Consider the following 19,668-nt stretch of genomic DNA (forward strand, 5'->3'; position numbering starts at 1 on the left):
TGAGGCTGCCAGTCTCTGCTCCCCACCCCCTGCTCCTCCTCGCTGCCCTGGGTGGAGAGCGAGCCTGCAGCGGTGATGGGGAGCCCTCTGTTAGCGGTGATCCCTGCCAGCCTGTGGAAGGAGCTGAGGCCCCGGGATTAGCCCTGCAGGATCTCGTGGCTATCAGTCCTTTTCTCTGACATCTTACCTACTGTGTTAGTTTCCTGAGGTGGTTGTTCCAAAGTGCCACAAACTGGATGGTTTTGAACGACAGAAATTTGTTGTCTCATGGTTCTGGAGGCCAAAAGCACTAAACTATGGTGCATAGTTTAAGCATGGGGGGACCATGCTCCGTCTGAAAACGGTAGGGGACTCCTTCATTGACTACTCTTCCTGGCTTCTCGTGGTCTGCTGGCCATCGCTGGGTTGCCTTGGTGCAGCTCCAGTCTTTGCCTTCCTCCCTTCATGATCACGTCACATTCTCCCAGTAGTATCTGTCTTCACTTGGCTGTCTTCTAAGGACACCAGTTATATTGGATGAGGGGCCCACCCTATTCCAGTATAACCTCATCTTAGTTAATCACATCAGCAGTAGCCTTATATCCATTTAGGTCCACATTCTGCAGTACTGTGAATTAGGACTTCAACATACCTTCTTGCGGTGACACAATCAACCCATAACGCCTGACTCGCTTGACTGTATTTCATTTCGTGGTCTTCCGTGGTAAACTTTCTTTGGCTTTGAAAATCACCTTCAGAAAGGGAAACATCAAAAGGGAAGTCTTACGTTTTCCAAGTTTTGATTGCTTTATTTTTTGAGTCTACTCCATTTTTCCTTTTATCATAAATGTTCAATACCAGACTGTTTGACATTGAGCAGACAACACTCATTTCTCCCCAGCTCTTAGAGAGGTCCCGAGTACCGGATATTTACATAAGGCACTGATTTGGAAGCTTCCCTTTTGGACATGACCTTCACAGGGCTCTATGAAGACCGGCATGATTCGACCCTGCCTTGCCTTCCACACGTACCTGCAGCAACTGCTCTTGGTCTGGAGCATTTGGCTTTAAATATGTTTCTTGTCAACAGGATGGGCACCTTGTGTTTATCTCTTTCATTCATTCTTCTATAATGTTAATGTCTAACTTATTGCAACCGCAGTGCACTCTGCATGAAGAAGTAGGTGCAATTGGCTTTCATGGATCAAGCACAGAGTGGCCTCTCTCAGGGATCGTAGCAAACAAATCCCCAGGCCCGGCTTGCTCACATCACTGGGCTTCAGTGCCTCATGGGCTATATTTGACCTCCAAAGGACAATTTTAGAAAACCAGAGAAAATTAAAATTGGCATGAAGAAGATGGCTCAAAGGAGGTGCAGCCTAGCCTAGTAATTAGTGGCAAAAATTGATGAGACTGATCATTTGCTGGCTATGAACTTGGGCAAGTTACTTAAGCATCAGTTTCATTCTCATCTGTGAATAAAATATATTATAGTATCTACCTTTTAAGTTTGTTGGGAGGAATGAGCTAATACTGGAGACATGGTCAGCACGGTACTTGGCCCATAGTAAGTAGCAGCCGTTGTTATTAAAGTAAAGAGCTCCTGTTACTTCCCCCTTTATTTACACATTGCTTGCTCTAATTTCTTTTCCAACTGGTTTCAGAATCAATTTTTCTTTGGGGGCATCTGAAGGTCAAGTTTGAGAAAAGGAAAGCAACTTCATGTGTTTAAGGGATGTGGATGGAAATCTGATTAAACTTTTTTTTTTTAAAGGAAGACTTTGACAAGTATTCGTGCAGCGTCCTACACTAGCACTGACATTTTGTTAGGGTTGTAGAATTAGTGAAAATAAACTGTTAAATATTGGTTCGTAATTTAAATGTCAAGGAAGAAAGCCTGCAATGAAGCAGGCAATGAAAACGGTTTTGTTTGTCTGCAGAATCACCAACATTCCTGAAACAATGAGCTCATCAAATTCTCCTTCCACGCCCATAAAGAATCTAGGACTTGTTTGCTCATTTTTGCTTTGGTTTCCTGGGAAGCTGAGACTAAATACAGCAGTGGTTTTTAAATGTTAGTGTGCATGAGAATCATCTGGAGGGCTTCGTTTAAAACACAAATCCTGAGTCTTAGCCCCATGGCTGCTGATTCTAAGACTGGAGAGGAGCCTGAGAATTTGCTTGGTTAATAAGCTCCCCGGTACTGCCGGTGCTAACACTCCTAACTGACCCAGGAACCCCGCTTTGAGAACCACTCTGTGGAATCCTGGTAGACATTGTGATATGGTGCAGAGCACAGGGCATTTCAGACACAAGGAAATGGGTTCAAATTCTGGGGCTGTCCTTAGTAGCAGAGTTATGTTAAGCAAATAACTTCTCCAAAATTGAGTCTCGTCCATTTTTAAATGGAAATACTAACACCCGCTCCTTGTTAAGACCATTGTAAAAGTTATATAATTGTCTAGAAAGGACTTTGTTCTCTCCCTGGCATGTGTTATTAATTTCTTTTACTCTAAGATTTTTTTTTTATAAGTCATGTAAGTATTTCTGAATGTTCTGGGCAGTCAAGTCCATCAAATAAACAATACTGCTCATTAAATAACTGAAGCACTTTGAAACCACAGCGGTGCTACTTCAGGATGCCAGTGCCATTTTTTTCAGTCTAGGTAGGGGGGGTGTGTGTGTGTTGTTTAGTTTTTTTCTTTTAATTAAATGAATGTTTCCTTCCCCTTTGTTCTTACTAGGTATCAAATTGCATAATAGATTGGGGATTTCTTTCTTCTCTAGTTTTGCACATTGGAATTTCAGCATAGTTTGATGCTTAGGTAGTACAGGGCCGTGGAAAGGTCACTGCTAGACTGGAAACCCTCAGTTTTTGTATTTCATGAATAATTAGAATTGGACTACAGTTTCGTCTTTTTGTCTTCAGAAGCAACCATATTTACCTGCATGGCATCAAATCACCTGGGGATCTTCCCAAATGTGTCAAATCCACCATAGCCCCTTATTGCTAAGGACTATGATTCAGTGTGTCTATGACAGGGCCTGGTCACAGGCATTTCAAAGAATCACTCCAGGCAAGTCATAGGCCAGATTTCAAGAAAGACTAGGAAAAGGCTGCAATGGTCATGACTGCTTTCAAATTCAGATGTTGCAGCTCACGTCACTCTGTGGACTTGAGCAAATTCCCCACCCTTCTTAAGCCTTGGTATCTTACATGTGAAATGTGTCACTTCTGCTTATTCATCGGGACCGTTATGCAGGTTATATTCAATGTATATAAAGAGCCTACTGCAGTGCTGGGCATGAAGCACTCAAATGCCATAATATTGTAGTGGTTCCTCTAAAACGCAACACTTTTGGAAGCTGGATACACAAGACAAACACAGAAAGTCCATAGTTGGGTAGAATTGAAGTAAAGCCCGGTGGTTCTGTGAATCCATAAAATATTAAGCACTGGAGAAAGAGAATTCCCCAATGAGCATGTTGAAGTGACTGATTCCTTACAGTGCCTTGAGATCAGGCACATTCACATCTAGTTTCTGACTTGCTCTAATTTTTTAGAATCAGAACTATTAATGATACTGTAAGATTAAATGATGTTTAATTGTATTGAAACAAATTGTTCAATCTAATCTATTAAAGCAACAGACTATCATTTTTCACTGCGCCGGAACATTAATTTTCTATCACGTTAATGTGACAAGACAGTGTCTTTTCATGAAAACATTACACACTGCTGGAGAGCCTAGATGAAGCCATAGTAACACCAAATAACGGAACCAATACTCTTCAGTAAGAGGGTACGGAAATTAGTTTAAAAAACAGCATTATTACTCTAAAGATAGATTTTTATTCAAAGAGTTAGAAAATACCATATAAATACCTGTTTACTTGGATTTTTCTCAATGTCTTGTGGCTGTTCTATAGTCTCTTAAGCAGTTTTAAGATATTGTATTCTTTCTGTGGGGTGGTCTTTCCCAGCTTCCCGACGTGTTTCTAACTTATGTGTCTAAAATTAGTATCGCAGCATTTTTCATTTCCATGCTATTCCTGAAGATCTATGGCCATGGGACTTCTGAAGAGAATTTATCAGCCACAATTGCACATCCATTAAACAAAGCTTAACAACAGGCATCCCCGATGGGGTTTTCATTTATGGACCCTTTAGTGTAGGGTTCCCCAAGAGCCTTGGTCAACATTCATTAACACGTCTTGAAGTCTGTAAAGCACAATTACTTCTGTGCGAGATGCAGCAAAGAGCTCTGAACTGTCACTTAAAAATAAAGAGGATGCAGGAAATTCCCGCCTTCTCCTTGCTTTGCTGCAGGTGGCATTTTACAGCAAATATTCTTCAGAGCTACCAGGATTAATACAATTTATATTTCTAATTTGTTACACAAGGGGAAAAAAGGAGAGGCCTCATTATATATGTGGTAGATGTCATATGGCCTGCATCTCCCGTGAACCCCTCCTGAAGGGACAGGAAGGTACAAATTATGGGTTTGTTATGTTTCCAATATGTACATGGGACTATGCATATATAATAGAAACAAAGGTGTCATTTTGAACTACTGGGACTTTGAAATATTTCCTTCTAGGTGGGAAACCGAGGGACAGTGCGAGATTATCCAGGCTTTAGCGCATCCGTGGATGCTGAAGCGATTCGTAAGGCAATCCGAGGAATTGGTGAGTAATGCTTTACAATTCCTTTCTTAATGTTGAAGCAAATTAGATTATATTTTAAAATCTAAAAGTGACATGGTTCAGTTTTCCCAGGTTGGCTTACTCAGAGAACTTGTGAGAGACTTAGAATTGTGAAATAATGAGGAAAATTATACGGAGCCCAGTTTTATTGAATCTTAAAATTTGCTATATTTACTTAATAGTAAACACTACTATCACCATTACTGCTACCAGCAATAATTATAGTCATCATTATAAATTATTACAGAGATGGCCCCTACCAGTTCTTTCAGAATCTCATTCCCTAACAATACATACTATCCTAAATTAAAGTTTATTTCCATGAAACTTGTAATTTCATAACTACATATGTATGTACATATTGTTTTGCATGGTCTCAAACAGTATAAATTGAAATCATACTGCATATATTCTTCTGCAATTTTTTATACCTTAACATTATATTTTTGAGATTTATCCATGTTGATATGTTTAGCCCTAGTTCATTAATTTTAACTGCATAATAGTCTATTGAATTACTATATCATAAGGTGGGAATATTGATGGAATGTTTAAGTTGCCTACAATTCTTTTCTATTACAATATAAAAATGCCACATTGAATATTCCTGCTTATGTCTTGTATGCACATTTACTAGCATTTCTCTAGAATAAAACAATTGGAATTTCTAGGTTGAAGATATTCATCTTCAAATTAAAAATTTTGCCAAACTGCTCTCTGAAATGAATATACAAATCAGCATTCCTTCAGGAATACATGAGATGTCCTCTTGCTCAGTATTCTCATCAATACTTGCTAAGCTCATACTATTCAATTTGTCCAATTGAGTGGGACTAAAATTATACTTCATTCTGCATATGTGTTTGTTTCCTCTCTCCTCCACATCTGCATGACTGATGAGGTTAAGTATCATTTCTTATTGCTTCTTCTTCTATGATTGACTTCCTAATATCTTTTATCCATTTTTAGTTGGATTGGCAGGATGTTTTTAAAAATAAATTCTGGATATTAAAACTTTTTTTAAATTACAAGCCATGAGTGTATCTCCTTCCAATTGGTGGTTCTCTTCTAACATTGGCTATAGTAAATTTTATTCAGTATACGGGTCTGAAATGCTTGAGAGAGGTATGGACCAGAGAGGAATATTCATATTTTAGAGTCAGAGGTTTGGGTCCAGGTTCCTGCTATACCAATGGTCAAAACTGTTGCCTTCTGGAGATATCAGTGTTCTCTCACAGGAAACAGGTTCATGATGCACATCAGCTTCTCATGGCATTAATCAGTGATCTTCCTGTGTAGTCATATGCTAAAATAGGCTCCATAAAGCATCTATCTGAACTAGATCCTAATGACCTGGTGTATGAGTGAAGGGGCGTAACTTCATCCTCAAGGTTACAGAGACCCATTATGATTTCAACCAAGGGATCAATAGGCTCAGACACACTTTTTAAAAATTTAATTAAGCAGTAGTATAAGGTATGAATTATAAGGGGGTCAAGATAGGAGGCTGTTGAAGTTTCTGGGCAATACAATGCGTGCACAATGGCAGAGGAGAGGACAAATTCAGGAGATGCAGAGGATTGCTACAATGTAGGGAGGAAAGAGGAGAAAGGCGTATAGGGTGACTCTCAGAGTTTTAGTTTGGATGACTACATACCTAATGTGTCATTGATGAGGGAATAGAATGAAAGAAAAGTTAGAAAGAACTCAGTCTGGGGCATGCTGAGTTTGAGATACTTGTGCAGTTGGAAGTGCCTAGTCATGCACAAACACAGATGCCATTACAGGTCCAAGTTAATAATCAGACTCACGGGACACAACTAGGCTTGAGTCTAATCCGTTGTTGTCTTAAGTGTATAGAAGAATACAAGACCAGAGATACGGTGGGGCAGCACCTTTCAATGGGTGGCTCAGTGGCTAACTAAGTGCACAGTTTCTTTTTGCCCCCATCAAGCAGGAGTGCCCCACAGGCCACATGCGCCCAGGACCGTTATGAACGGGGCCCAACACAAAATCGTAAATTTATTTAAAACATTATGAGATTATTTTGTGTATGATTATGTGTCACAATGTATTTAATGTGTGGCCCAAGACAACTCTTCTTCCAGTGTCATGCAGAGATGCCAGAAGGTTGGACACCCCTGATTGTAGAGCATGTGCCAGTGATTGCCAAGGATGTGTATAGCCAAGATATGTGGGGGTCACCTCAACACAGCAGACTTCAGCCTAGCATTCCAATTGATCTTTTATATTATTCTAGTCATGCAGGCCCAACATATGCAGGGCAACTCATAGCTCCCCCTCTATTGCTTAGCAATAGAGGGTATAGCCCTCTATTGCTAAGGAGGCTAACATGACCCCCATAGTATCTTAACACTGTAGTTACCAAGAAACTAGTAATCTTGAGGGGCTTTTTGGGCAGGCCAGCATCAGTCCTGGCCTGATGTTATTCTTTAGTCAAGCAGTGAAGTACATAGGTGTGGGATGCCTGGGAGAGGTATGGACCAGAGAGAGATAGATGTTTCGGAGCCAGTGATTTGGGTTCAGATCCTGCTGCACCACTTCAAAGCTGCATGACTTTGGCAAATGAGATGTTTTCCAATACTGTCTTCATCTTTAGGAAAGCGTGATCATACCTACTATCCAGGGCCCCATGAATATTAAAGACGACAATGAATAAAAGGGGCCTAATGCATGGTAGGTTCTTTTTTTCTAGAGAAAAGGAGACTTTGATATCAAGTATGAAGGCAAGAAAGAGAGAAAAGGTGACAAGATAGTAAGTGACCTCATTTGGGTGAAAATACCTAGTCCAAAGCCAGTATGTTCCTTGTCAGAGGAATACTCAGGCCATGATGGTTTTCTTCCCCCAAAAGTATCGAAATAAAGTCAATTTCCTTTTCCAAAAGCCAAGCAAACAAAGAAATTTCAACCTGGTAATAACTTGAAAATTAAAAATTAAAATGCCTTCCTATCTGCATTTATTTCAGACCATTAATCACTTTTCTTTTGTTCATGACAGATATTAAGCATCCTTGGGTTGATGGTGAGTAAAATTATTTTTGTTTCATTTAGGAACTGATGAGAAAACGCTCATCAGCATTCTTACTGAGAGATCGAGTGCACAGCGGCAGCTGATTGTGAAGGAATATCAAAAAGCATACGGAAAGGTAAATTTTGATTAACATAGGCAATAAAGAGGTAGTCGCTAATGGGCCAGGGATGTTCCCATTGGATTATGCCCACAGATCTTTTGTTTGAATCTGAGTGTGACAGAAAGTACCCTGTGTATCCACTCAACAGCCTGGAGCCCTGGTTTTGCCCTTAACTGGTTGAAGAGCCTTGGGCATATTATTTGATCTTTCTGGGCCACAGTTTCTTTATCTGTTGATTAACGAAGGTTGTCTTTGATGGGTGGCTCTAAACCAGAAATGATTTTGCTCTCTAGGGAATATTTGGCAATGTCTCCAGACATTTTGATTATCACAACTGGTGGGTAGAGGTCAGGGATGCTGTTAAACATCCTACAATGCACAAGAAAGCTCCCTCCCCCCAATAAAGAATTATATGACCAATTATCTGATAGGTGCTCTCATAAATGAGCTTTAATTTCTTTCAACTTTAACATGTGTATGTAATTATAGGCTTAATTCATTCAGGAAATGAAAACTTACTAAGTACAAGAAACTATGTTAAGAACTGTACAAGAACATGTGTCTTTTTCTTTACACGCTTTATTTGTTCAATAATAAACTACTCTGTCAGGAGCTGGGTATGACTGTGAGTCAGAAGGTGCCCTAGACACTGGAGATTCACTGGTATAAAAAGCAGATCCTCTCTTCTTTCATGGAGCTAACATTCTATTAGAAAAATAATAACTAAGTAAATAAAATAAATTCAGATATTGGCAAGTGCTATGAAAGAGTTAAAATGGGGTAACTGATAGAGAATGACTGGTGAATGGCTCCTTTAGATCAGGTGGTGAAGAAATGTCAGGGATTGGTTGTGACCTCACTTTCCACTGAGACTGAATACCAAGGATTCTGCTCTGCTTGGGCGGAAGAGAAGAGCATTTCAGACAGAAGGTATAGCAAATGCCAAAGCCCCAGGGCAAAATCAAGGTGGGATTGTTTAAGCAACAGAAAGAGTTCTAATTGGCAGCAGTGTAGAAAGTCAAGGGGAGAAGAGGGAAGAGATGAGGATGGAGAGAGGTTTAGAACATGCTGGGCCTTGGAATCTTGGTATGGAGTTTAGATTTTATTCTAAGAACAATAGAGAACCACTGGGGGTTAGTAAGCAAGGGAATAATATGGAGTAACAAAGTTTTAAAGATGATATTAGCTGTCGTGGCTAATGAACTGTAGAGGGCAAAGAGTGGTAACAGATCAGTCAGGCTAGTGGGTCCAGGTGAGAATAGAAAGTGTCTCGGGGCTCTGCAAAGGCTGCTCAGACGGCACTTCCTGGAAGTTTCTCCAAGCCCCCAGATCCCACTGAGAGCCCCTTCTCAGACACTTAACCTTCATACTTTATCAGATACTTTGGATACTATATTGAAATTTTATATTTGAATATTTCTATTTTTTCCATTAAAACTTAATGTCCTATCAGTAAGCATTGTGTCTAACTGACCTTTAAGTGCATAGCGTAGAGCAGCAGCCCAATGAACGTTGGTTGAATTAAATGAATTGCCAGGCTTATAGGCAAGGCAGCACACTCATGAATAGGGAACATGAATGATCCATTGGCGTTTCAGGGTTTGCAGAATATGGAGGAAGGATGGAGGTGAAAAGTGACACGCATTTCTCACAGTGAGATAGAATGAGAGCATGTGAAATAAGATTCAGTTGGGAAGCCTTGGCTTGAGGACAGATGGTGGAATTTAGCATTTAGAAAGGAAACACCCTGTGGCAATTAAAGCAGAGCTAGTGACTTGTGGCTCCAATCCATCTATTTGCATGTAATTTAAATGCAGGAGCATGCCCCCACCCCTTGTCCCAGTGAATGGTAGATAGACATTGGTCTGTATCCACATTGTCGTTGCAGTTTGGGAGGCGGCCAGCCTCTGTTTCCGAGTTGAAAATAATCAAGAGCAGGAAACGTATTCAATAACACTTCCCTGAATATTGGAACTAGAAACGATATTACCTGCCTTTAGGAAGAGTGATGGACCATTCGTATATAATATGTGTAAACAGCATTAAAGGACAATATCAATAAGTAATGCCTGCCTCATTGCCACAGTTAGGTTTTCCCTGCTGTTGTTACCAGAAACTGCTTTTGATGCTTCCTACTTCTACACTCTTAGGAGAGGCAAAGGACCAACCACTGTCTTCCCTTTCCTCCTCTTTGAAGCTCTTTGGCAGTCACTGCAAAGCAAGACAGGAAGAGAACGGCTAACAGTGAAGCTGGGTGTGAATTACAGGGCTCCTCCTCCTCTTCCTCTTTCCTCACCCCAATCCAAGCACTGAGAGTATAGAGGACCTAGGAAAAGCATTTGAATACACAGTTCCTATTTGTGGCATTCACAGAACCTCCCTCCACTGGCTTTTCTTCAGCAAAGAACATTTTGGAAACAATCATAAAATTCAGAATAATAGCCATAGAAATATTTTCACCATACCTGTTCATTCCCTGTGGATGGGCATGTTTTTGTCTGAATCGTTACATATGTTCATCTTTTACTAAGTGACTTAGAGAAAGAGAAAGGAAGGATATGTCGCACTTACCTTTCAAGGGTTTTTTATTTTAGGATCTGAAAGATGATTTGAAGGGCGATCTCTCTGGCCACTTTGAGCATCTCATGGTGGCCCTTGTGACTCCGCCGGCCGTGTTTGATGCGAAGCAGCTGAAGAAATCCATGAAGGTATGACCCTTCTTATGCCTGGAATTTGACTAAGTCCTCAAAAATAATGACTTCCTTCCAGCTCACTCTTGAGCTATGGGTGTAAATGTGATAGATTTGGATGTCATTTTGATTCTGTGCTCTCTAATTGGTAGAACAACCCTGAAATCCGAAGCAGTTGTGGAACCTTGAGCCCACATGATCCTGGGCTGAAAGGACATTGTCATATTTTTTTTTGTAATGATTAATTATTTTTTAATTTAATCTTTATTGTATTTTTCCATTACCATTTCTCTCCTTTATACCCACTTCCCCCAGCAATCACCACACTGTTGTCCACATCCGTGAGCCCTTTTTCCTTTTTCGCTTAATCCTCCACCCCCTACATTCCCCCACCACTAGCTCTCATGTGTTCTTTGTCTATGAATCTGTCTCTATTTTGCTTGTTGTTAGTCAGTTTGTTCATTAGATTCCACATATGAGTGAAATCATATAGTATTTGTCTTTCTCTGGCTGGATTATTTCACTTAGCTTAATGTTCTCCAGGTCCAGCCATACTGTTGCAAAGGGTAAAATTTTCCTTTTTACAGCTGAGTAGTATTCCATTGTTTAAATGTCCCGTAGTTGTTTTATCTACTCATCTGTTGAGGGACACTTGGGCTACTTCCGTATCTTGATGATTGTAAATAATACTGCAATGAACATAGAGGTGCTTATGTTCATTCAAATTAGTAGTTTGAGTTCCTTCAGATATATTCCCAGAAGTGGGATCACTGGGTCAAAAGGCAGATCCATGTTCAGTTTTTTTGAGGTAGTTCCACAGTAGCTGCACCAGTCTGCCTTCCCACCAACAGTGCAAAAGGGTAAATTTTGTTTGTTTTTTGACCTGAGGAGTCAAATTCTCTATTTTGTTGTCGTAGAGAGTGAATGACACCATCATCAACCTCCAACTGCTTAGGCCAAGGACCTCATATTATATTTGACCCCTTGCCTTCCGTGATTCTTCAGAGCTCCCAAATTGACCTGCAGGCACATTAGCTCCATTCCAAGATTTATCAAAAATGAGAGCACATCTCCCAAAATCCGTTGCTAATATTCTGGTTTAAACATTATCATCTCTTGTCTGGACTATACCAATGGCCTCCTAATTGGTCCCTTTGCCTCCATTTTTGCACATCTCAAATTCATTCACACAGAATAGCCAAAATTATTTTTACAATGTTATTTTTAGAATCAATTATATTATTCAGCTGCATAAATTGCCACTGGATTTGAATACTTAAAATGCTTACCATGACCTTCATTATCCAGCACAGTCTGGCTCCTGCCTATCTCCGTGACTGTTTAAAATTCTGCCTGTATCAGTCACGGTTCCCCAGAGAGGCAGAACCAGTAGGCAAGAGATATATTTTAAGAGCTTTATTGCAAGGAATTGGTTACACAATTATGGAACTGACAAGACAAATCTAAAACCTGAAGGGCAAGCTTGAACTCTTAGCACAAGCTGGAGCTGCTTCCCACAGGTAGAACTTTTTGTTCTTCAGAGATACCTCGGGTCTGCTGTTATGGCCTTTGACTCTATAATTTATCCTGAATAAGATAATTTATCCAAATGATCATGGATTTCAGTTATATCTGTAAAGTGCCTTTGTAGCAACACCTAATTACTACTTGGTTAAATAACTGAGGGCTCTAACCTGACCAAGTTGACGTGTAAAACCATCACACTCTGCCTTCCCTTCTGTCCTTTCCTGACCATCCCAGTTCAACAAAGACCCAGTTTAAGTCCGGCCATTATATCTTCATCCAAGCTAAAAAGAGTAATGAATAATGAAGGGTTCATCTCTGATCTTTGAGGACTATCAGAAATTGTATGTAGTACTTCACATACATTCCATTGATGAGAATTTAGTTATATGGATAAACCTAGCTCTAAAGGAAGCTGAGACATAGTATTTACTTGGAGAGCTATGTGCTAAGTTGAAAATTTGGGTTTCTGTTACTAAGCAAGGAAGATAAAAAATACATTAGGTCTATTCAACTTTGCTGTGAAACCAAAACTGCTCTAAAAAATAGTGTATTTAAATTTTTTAATTAACTGATAACTTTTAAAGGAGAGATATGGGGGCAACTAGGAATCTGCCACAGAGGGGCAGAACTCAGGCTTTGTTCATTTGCTCCATTGGTCTTGTTTGGTCAAGTCCTAGTGTAAATGGCTTCTCCGGGAGTCACGGCATGATTCAGTAATTTCAATGTAGGGCAAGGCTCAGGGGTAACTAGTTCCTAAACCAAGTGGTCCTGTTTACATGACTGAGGCTTTAAAATCTCCCTATATGGAGAGGATGATACATGCTAACCAACCTAGTTCAGTAGTGTAGGGCTGACCCCATTCAGAAGAATTGCAGAGCCCTTCCTAAATATAATGGCATCTCTGAATGCTTACTTCTGATCTTGAATGATGTAGGCTCTTCCTTTTATTTGATTGACTTTTGTATTAGAATTATTTGATTGACTTTTGTACTAGAGTATAATATTTTTTAGAAAATTTTGATGTCATTTATTGCACATGATTCATATTATTTAATACTAAATTATGAAATATTAGAAAACCGCTTCAGATCAATATACGACCATCTGTTGATTATCCAAAACTGTTCTTTTCATCCACATAAAACAAGGTATTAAGAATGAAATTCCATTGTTTAAGTGTTCTAAGAATAGATTTCCGTTTTAGGGCGCTGGAACAAATGAAGATGCATTGATTGAAATCTTAACCACCAGGACAAGCAGGCAAATGAAGGAGATCTCTCAAGCCTACTACACAGGTAATCTTATTCTCTGCTTACCTTTACCGCCATTCACACATGTGTGAGCTAATGTTGCTTTTTCCAGAAACCCACCAATCTCTTCTTCATGAAGCCTTTGAGAAGGCAAGACATAAAAAGGAGAATCCATCCTAAAATGGCCTATGGTCTGTGGATTTTCAGAGAAAGATTGAGTACGATTGAGCTAGAAACTGCTATACAGCAATGGCATTAATACTTCACCTTTTGCTCTCAGCAATCGCTGCTTAATTAAACCAACCATTTTCATCAATGTAAGAGACTCCAATCATTGTATGTTAATATTATATGTTAAAAACCACTTAGATCAGCCTCATGATTGTTGGTGTGGGAAGTTAGAGGAGCCATGTAGAGAATGTGTTGAGCACGTGGGTTCAGTGTGATTAGCTGAAGTCCTAATAGTCTGTCAGCTATGTGAGAATTAGAAAGCCCCCGCGGTGCGGCTCTGATGCTAACTCCCCGGGGTTAGTGTGGCTTCACAAGTGAAAGCACAGGTGACCCTTACTTCAGAGACCAGCCCCAAGTCCATGTGTTCCCAGGCCACAGGCACTTCTAACCGAATGGCTACAACTTCAGGGCTTCTCACTATTCCTTCAGGTTCAGGAGCTCACTAGAATGACTGACAGCACTCAAGAAAGTGCTATACTCCCAATTAGAGTTTTACTATAAAGAATACAAACTGGGACTGGTCAAAGGAAGAGATGCATAGGGAGAAGTCTAGGAAGTTCCCAAATGCAAAGCTTCCACGTCCTCAGGATGCATGTCCCTGCCAGCACTTTGATGCATAATTACCTACCAGGGAAGCTCACTCGAGCTTTGGGCTCCATGACATGGGCTTGACTGAATGAATGGCCACATGATTAATCTCCATCTCTGGTCCTCATCCTCCCCCTAGAGGTCAGGCCAATATCATGTGGCTCAAAACCTGCATCCTCTAATCACATGGTTGGCCCTTCTGGTGCAGCAGCCCCCGATCACTCAGATCCTGAGTCACCTTGTCAGCGAAGCCTCAGGTGTGGTTCATGGAACCTACCATAAGTAACAAAGACATTTCTATTATTTGGGAAATTCCAAGGATTTAGAGGTGACTTCCCAGGAACTAGGGACAAATACCAGCCCAACTCCATATTATACAGCAACCTCTGTAACCCTCTCCAAGTACCTTAGCGGAGGGCCATGGTGTCTGTGTTTGTATATTTGGGCACTTGTTCAGTGGGTGAAGCCTAAATAAGAGATATAGTGGCCCCCAGGTGGTTGTTAGAGAGACTACTTCAAGGAATTCTCATTAGAAGGTAAATACCTCAGCGATAGGTGACTGTTTGATTGCTGATGCATTAATCAGGATCTAGTCAGAAAAACAGAGGTAACACTTGGTGTTTTAATGGAGAATTTAATGGAGAGACTTGCTTAAATATCTTTTGGAGGACTGAAAAAAGCAAAAAGAACACACAGGTGTAGCACCAAGGTCTAACCCCCAGGATGGGACAAGAAAGCAAAGAGGCTGGCGTTTTCAGATACTAGAAGCGCAGGAAGCACAGAGGAAAAGGCACCGTCTTGCAGGTGTTGATGCCTCAGGGGCTCAGAGGAGAAGCTTAAGGGGCTGGAGTTCAGATCTCTGCAAAGGGTTCCATTTGGCTGTAGCTGGTACCCCCACAGGGGTGCAAAGGGACTTATTCTATGAGCCTGGGGACAACTGCTGCTATCAGGGAGAAAGCCCTTCACTGGTTGACATTGACCTGAATAGCAAGCAAATAGCAGGTTCTTCTTCCCTCCTCCTGCCTTCCAGTCTCCTACTAGCCGCCCCCCACCCCACCCCTTCCCTGCTGGTGGAACCTAACAGGCTGATAGGGTGGGTACAAAAGAGAAATTTAATTTGTAGAGTCCCAAACCCAACTCAACAAAGGAAGTATAACAAGGTAAATTTGGAGTAGATGGGATCGTTGTTTAATGGGCAAAGTGAGTATGTTGTAGGTATTTAAAATTTTTCGCTTCATCAGTTCAACAAGATTTACATTAAAAAATCATCAGAGCCAAGGACTGTTTACCAAGACCCCTTGTTACTTCCTGGTGTTTCTTAGAACAGTCACTGCTCCGTGCATTGATCTGCACTAGGATGGCTCCCTGAAGTCCAGCACTGATGTACAAACATCAGTAAGGATGTTTACTAGGATGTAAGCTCAATGAAGGTGGGATTTTTGTCTATTTTGTTCATAGCTGTAGCTCCAGTCCCCAGAACAAGAGAAGGCAAATTCAAATATTTATTGAACTGATATCCTCATGATCAAGACTGGGATCTTAAAAGCCACGCAAAAGTTCTAGCATTGAGAACTGTCGTGTAATAAATATGACAATAGTTAAAGTTACCAGCTGCTGGGCTATCTGTGTAAATTAGGCTCTCTATCAGACTATAAGGAATGGAATTGCATGTTGGTTACCTTGGTTAGTAGAAATTAATGATAAACAAAAAGTAGAGAAAGGAAATAATTTCAATTGTGCATAGCCAAGCTTTATGGGGATGTGGACACAGCAGCACTACTCTAGGGATTTGGCTATCTTGTCACCCCCTCAGCAGCATGCATGCATTGCACCCTGGGCCAATGTTTTCATTACAGGAACTCTTCCTCCTTCCTTTCTGCTTCTGCTGTTTTTGACACAGCCGAGTGACTTCTCTTCCCTTCCACACAGTATCTGTCTACTCAAAGCTTGTATTGGGTTGGGCAAAAAGTTCATTTGGTTTTTTCTGTAAGGTGGCTCTAGTAGCACTTGGTTGTCTTTAACTTCATTTGAAACAATTTTGTTACATTATATTGTGGCAGCTGTCATATCAGTGTGCATTAAAAAAACTTATCAAAGTTGGTGAATTTTTTGTAGCCATTTTAATATTGAAGATGGAAGAAAATATGTGACATTTTGGCATATTATGCTTTATTATTTCAAGAAAGGTAAAAACAACTGAAACACACCACAAAGATTTGTGCAGTGTATGGAGAAGGTGGTGTGACTGATCGAATGTGTAAAAAGTGGTTTGCAAGGTTTCATGCTGGAGATTACTTGCTGGACAGTGCTCCATGGTTGGGTAGACCAGTTGAAGTTGACAGCAATCAAATAAAGACATTGTTTGAGAACAATCAATATTATACCACGTGGGAGGTATCTGACATAACTCCAAATATCCAAATCAATAAAGTTATTGGTGAAAATGAAAAAAAAATGCATCTTTTATTTTACAGGAAAAAAACCATACGGTCTTTTTAGCCAACCCAATATTTGCCCATGACTTCTGGTTACCCTTGGCTTATGTTTTATGCCTTATTTCGGGGAGTCTTTTCACTTTTTTGCTACCATACTGCCTTTGTCTCTTTTTCTGTACAACTCACACTAAGGGAGAAGATTCAATGGGCTCAGGAAAGCACTCTTCAGGAGAGAGCATTATTTCAGACAACATTCCCCCAGGTCATCTCTTATGCCGCCGGCCACCTGTAGTCAGATGCCAACCCTGTTGCAGTCAGCTGTAGCGAGAGTGCTGGAGTCATATAATGTGAAATGCTGACCCATGCATGAGAAATCCGTCAAAGGAGGCTATCCACTTGGCCCGCATACAGGAACTAGGCATTTTGTTTCATATTCTTATTTCTGGCAAGATATTTGGGGTAAAGGGAGGTATGGGAGTCTACACACAAGATGATTATAAGGTCTCATCTAGGGGATTCTCTAAAATATAGAATACTTCCTCAAATTCAAACAAATGAGAGCTTTATTCTTTGGCTTGATATTTTTAAATTAAATATTTTCTAACTAAAGTGAGGTATAGACGTAACAATACCGTGACTATTAGGTAAAATGATACCTACCTAATGTTATTATTACTAAGATAATTTATATCCACAGTGAATTTTGCTTATTTGAATTGCTTAGGAAAAATTATGGGTTTCATAAAAAGAGACTAAATCACTCTGGAAGAGTTTCCGTCTCAACACAGTTCTTGCTATTAGATAACCTCCTTTTACTTTCTATAATTGTCTTTTATTGATTTAAAATGACAAACATTCATACGACTAATTTATAAAACCTTGAGAATGACCCAGGCAGAGTTCAAACAGGTGTCAGCTACATCCAGGTCTGGGGCTCCAAGAGGATCGCTGTGAGGCACGGGTGGAGCAGAACAGGGATTTAAAATCAGGGGACACACACTTAACAAACTATGCAAAAGGGGCTCCAGTTAGTACTAAAATATGTGAATACAATTGTCATTTGTTATGGAAAAATAATACATTTTAGGGCAGCTTTTTTTTTTTTTTTAGAGCTATCAAATAATACAACCAGCTGTATATATCAATAAAACAGAAAAACTACAGTGGCTCAGATAAAATGCATGTATTTGTCCCATATGAAGAAGAGGTCTGGAGATAGGCAATTCCAGGACTGGCATGATAGTTCCTCAAAACTTTCAGGAATCCAGGCCCCTTCCTGCTTGCTTTTATGCCATCATTAAGATGTCGTCCTTATCCTCATAGGCCAAGATCGCTACCTGGGCTCCAGGTATCAATCTGCAGACCAGGCACTAGGATGGAGGAAGGGGCTAAGATGGTCATGAGCCATCCGTTACAGAGATTTCTCAGCAGTGCCACATTTGTCTGCCTACATTTCACTGACAAGAACTTAGTCATGGAGCTGTACTTAGCTAAGAGACAAGTTGAGAATGTAGTCTCTAAGCTGTGTCTTGCTCAAGATGAGGCTTCTGTTTCTATGGAAATAATTAGAGAAATTGGAAGGCGAACTAGCAGCTAGCCCACCCAAGGTTTCCCACTGTATGGGTATATGGTCCCCAGTGCCACTGTCAGATGAAATGGACCAGGATTTAATCAAGAATGACGATTCTTTCTGTTCCTGCACATCTACCACAACACATACTGTGGTAGTACTTATGAGAATTATTCATCTCAGAGGAATACAGGAAGTATCACCAAGAAGTTGTTTTTTTTTAAAGCAAGACATATTTTATCAGGTACTCATTTTTGCTAAGATTGACCTTTAAGCTTTTCTCTGGTTTATAATAATATTGTTCAGTTTGTCAAGGCTTAATTTCATTTTTATTTGGTTTCAGTGTATAAGAAGAGCCTTGGAGATGACATTAGCTCTGAAACATCTGGTGACTTCCGGAAAGCTCTGTTGACTTTGGCAGATGTAAGGTTTATTTTTTTTATTTTTAAATTCTTCAATAAGCTGCATGTTTAATAATAATTATTAGGGAGTTAAAAAATAACCAAACTGAGACAATGAGCTTGCAGTTTTCCTTATGAAATGATTTGCTCACTTTACATTTGTATTGCCACCAAGCAGTATAATGTTTAACCACAGTCATAAAAGTATAACATAATCATGCAATAAAAATCATTTGTGGTTAGTACATGGATTAAAAGTATTTAGATCAAGTTTCACAGTTCATTAGAAATGTCCTGGTAATTTGTCTGACATAAAATAATTTTCCATCGTAAATGTTCATTTCCATCCTAAGTGTCTCCATTTTGAGAACATGTTTATTTCCTTCTGGACTCCAAAGAATTTATTTTTCTTTTGTTAGCATTTAAATTAAATATGAAACATGATACAGAAGAATTATCTTCAGAGATGGGTTTATAAGTCTCAAGATTAAAAAAGAAAATGACGTGCTGCAACCTCATTCTTGTACCTTTGGAAGAGAGGCTACATCTTTCACCACCATGTGACTAAATGAGGCCACACTCTGCTGTCTCTTTTTAGGAGGCTCATGGCTTTATAATAAAGGTGGCAAGGTCAAGGATATGCTATAATCACAGATGTGTGTTAGCATACATAACTGAATAACTTAGGCCCGGTCTCACTGGCCTCTTTCAGCCGACTTACACAGCCCGTTTGTGTGAGGACACCCCCGCAGTGGCCCCAGCCTGACGGCTGACGCAGCGCTTGCCAAAGTGAGGCATACACCGCTAGGAGGCAAGCGACCCTAATTTTGTTTTCAGGTGTTTGAAATGGCAAAAGCCTTATGAAGGGAACCTACAAACACAATTCATGGGGCATTTCTGCAAACATACACCCCCAGAGGTTTGTATTCAAAAGTGCACGTCCATGTGTGTGCATACGATGTACATTCCCTGACAGGAGGCGGTGGAGACCAGGCTTCCGGGCAGGGTTTTCGAATCAAAGAGACCTGGAATCTTATGCTCCCCTGTTGCCTACTAGCTTTATATGTCTGGACACATTACTGTAAACCTTAAAGCCCTTGTTTTCACATCTGTAAGATTAAAGTAATAATAGTACTAA

At 40.2% G+C, this 19,668-nt stretch overlaps 1 protein-coding gene across 1 annotated transcript in view; it reads left to right on the plus strand.

Annotated features, from left to right (window-relative positions):
* Positions 1 to 19,668, plus strand: part of ANXA3 (annexin A3) — a 54,459-nt gene that overhangs the window by 15,776 nt on the left and 19,015 nt on the right. Inside the window, exons 3-7 of the mRNA XM_054591925.1 lie at positions 4,581 to 4,668; positions 7,759 to 7,853; positions 10,433 to 10,546; positions 13,260 to 13,350; positions 18,473 to 18,552. Of these exons, the coding sequence (XP_054447900.1) occupies positions 4,581 to 4,668; positions 7,759 to 7,853; positions 10,433 to 10,546; positions 13,260 to 13,350; positions 18,473 to 18,552 (468 nt within the window). The remainder of the gene's footprint in view (positions 1 to 4,580; positions 4,669 to 7,758; positions 7,854 to 10,432; positions 10,547 to 13,259; positions 13,351 to 18,472; positions 18,553 to 19,668) is intronic.

This window comes from Pteronotus mesoamericanus, unplaced genomic scaffold (genome assembly GCF_021234165.1).
Source record: "Pteronotus mesoamericanus isolate MK-2021 breed Mesoamerican mustached bat unplaced genomic scaffold, CSHL_Meso_final contig_130, whole genome shotgun sequence".
Taxonomy (NCBI): domain Eukaryota; kingdom Metazoa; phylum Chordata; class Mammalia; order Chiroptera; family Mormoopidae; genus Pteronotus; species Pteronotus mesoamericanus.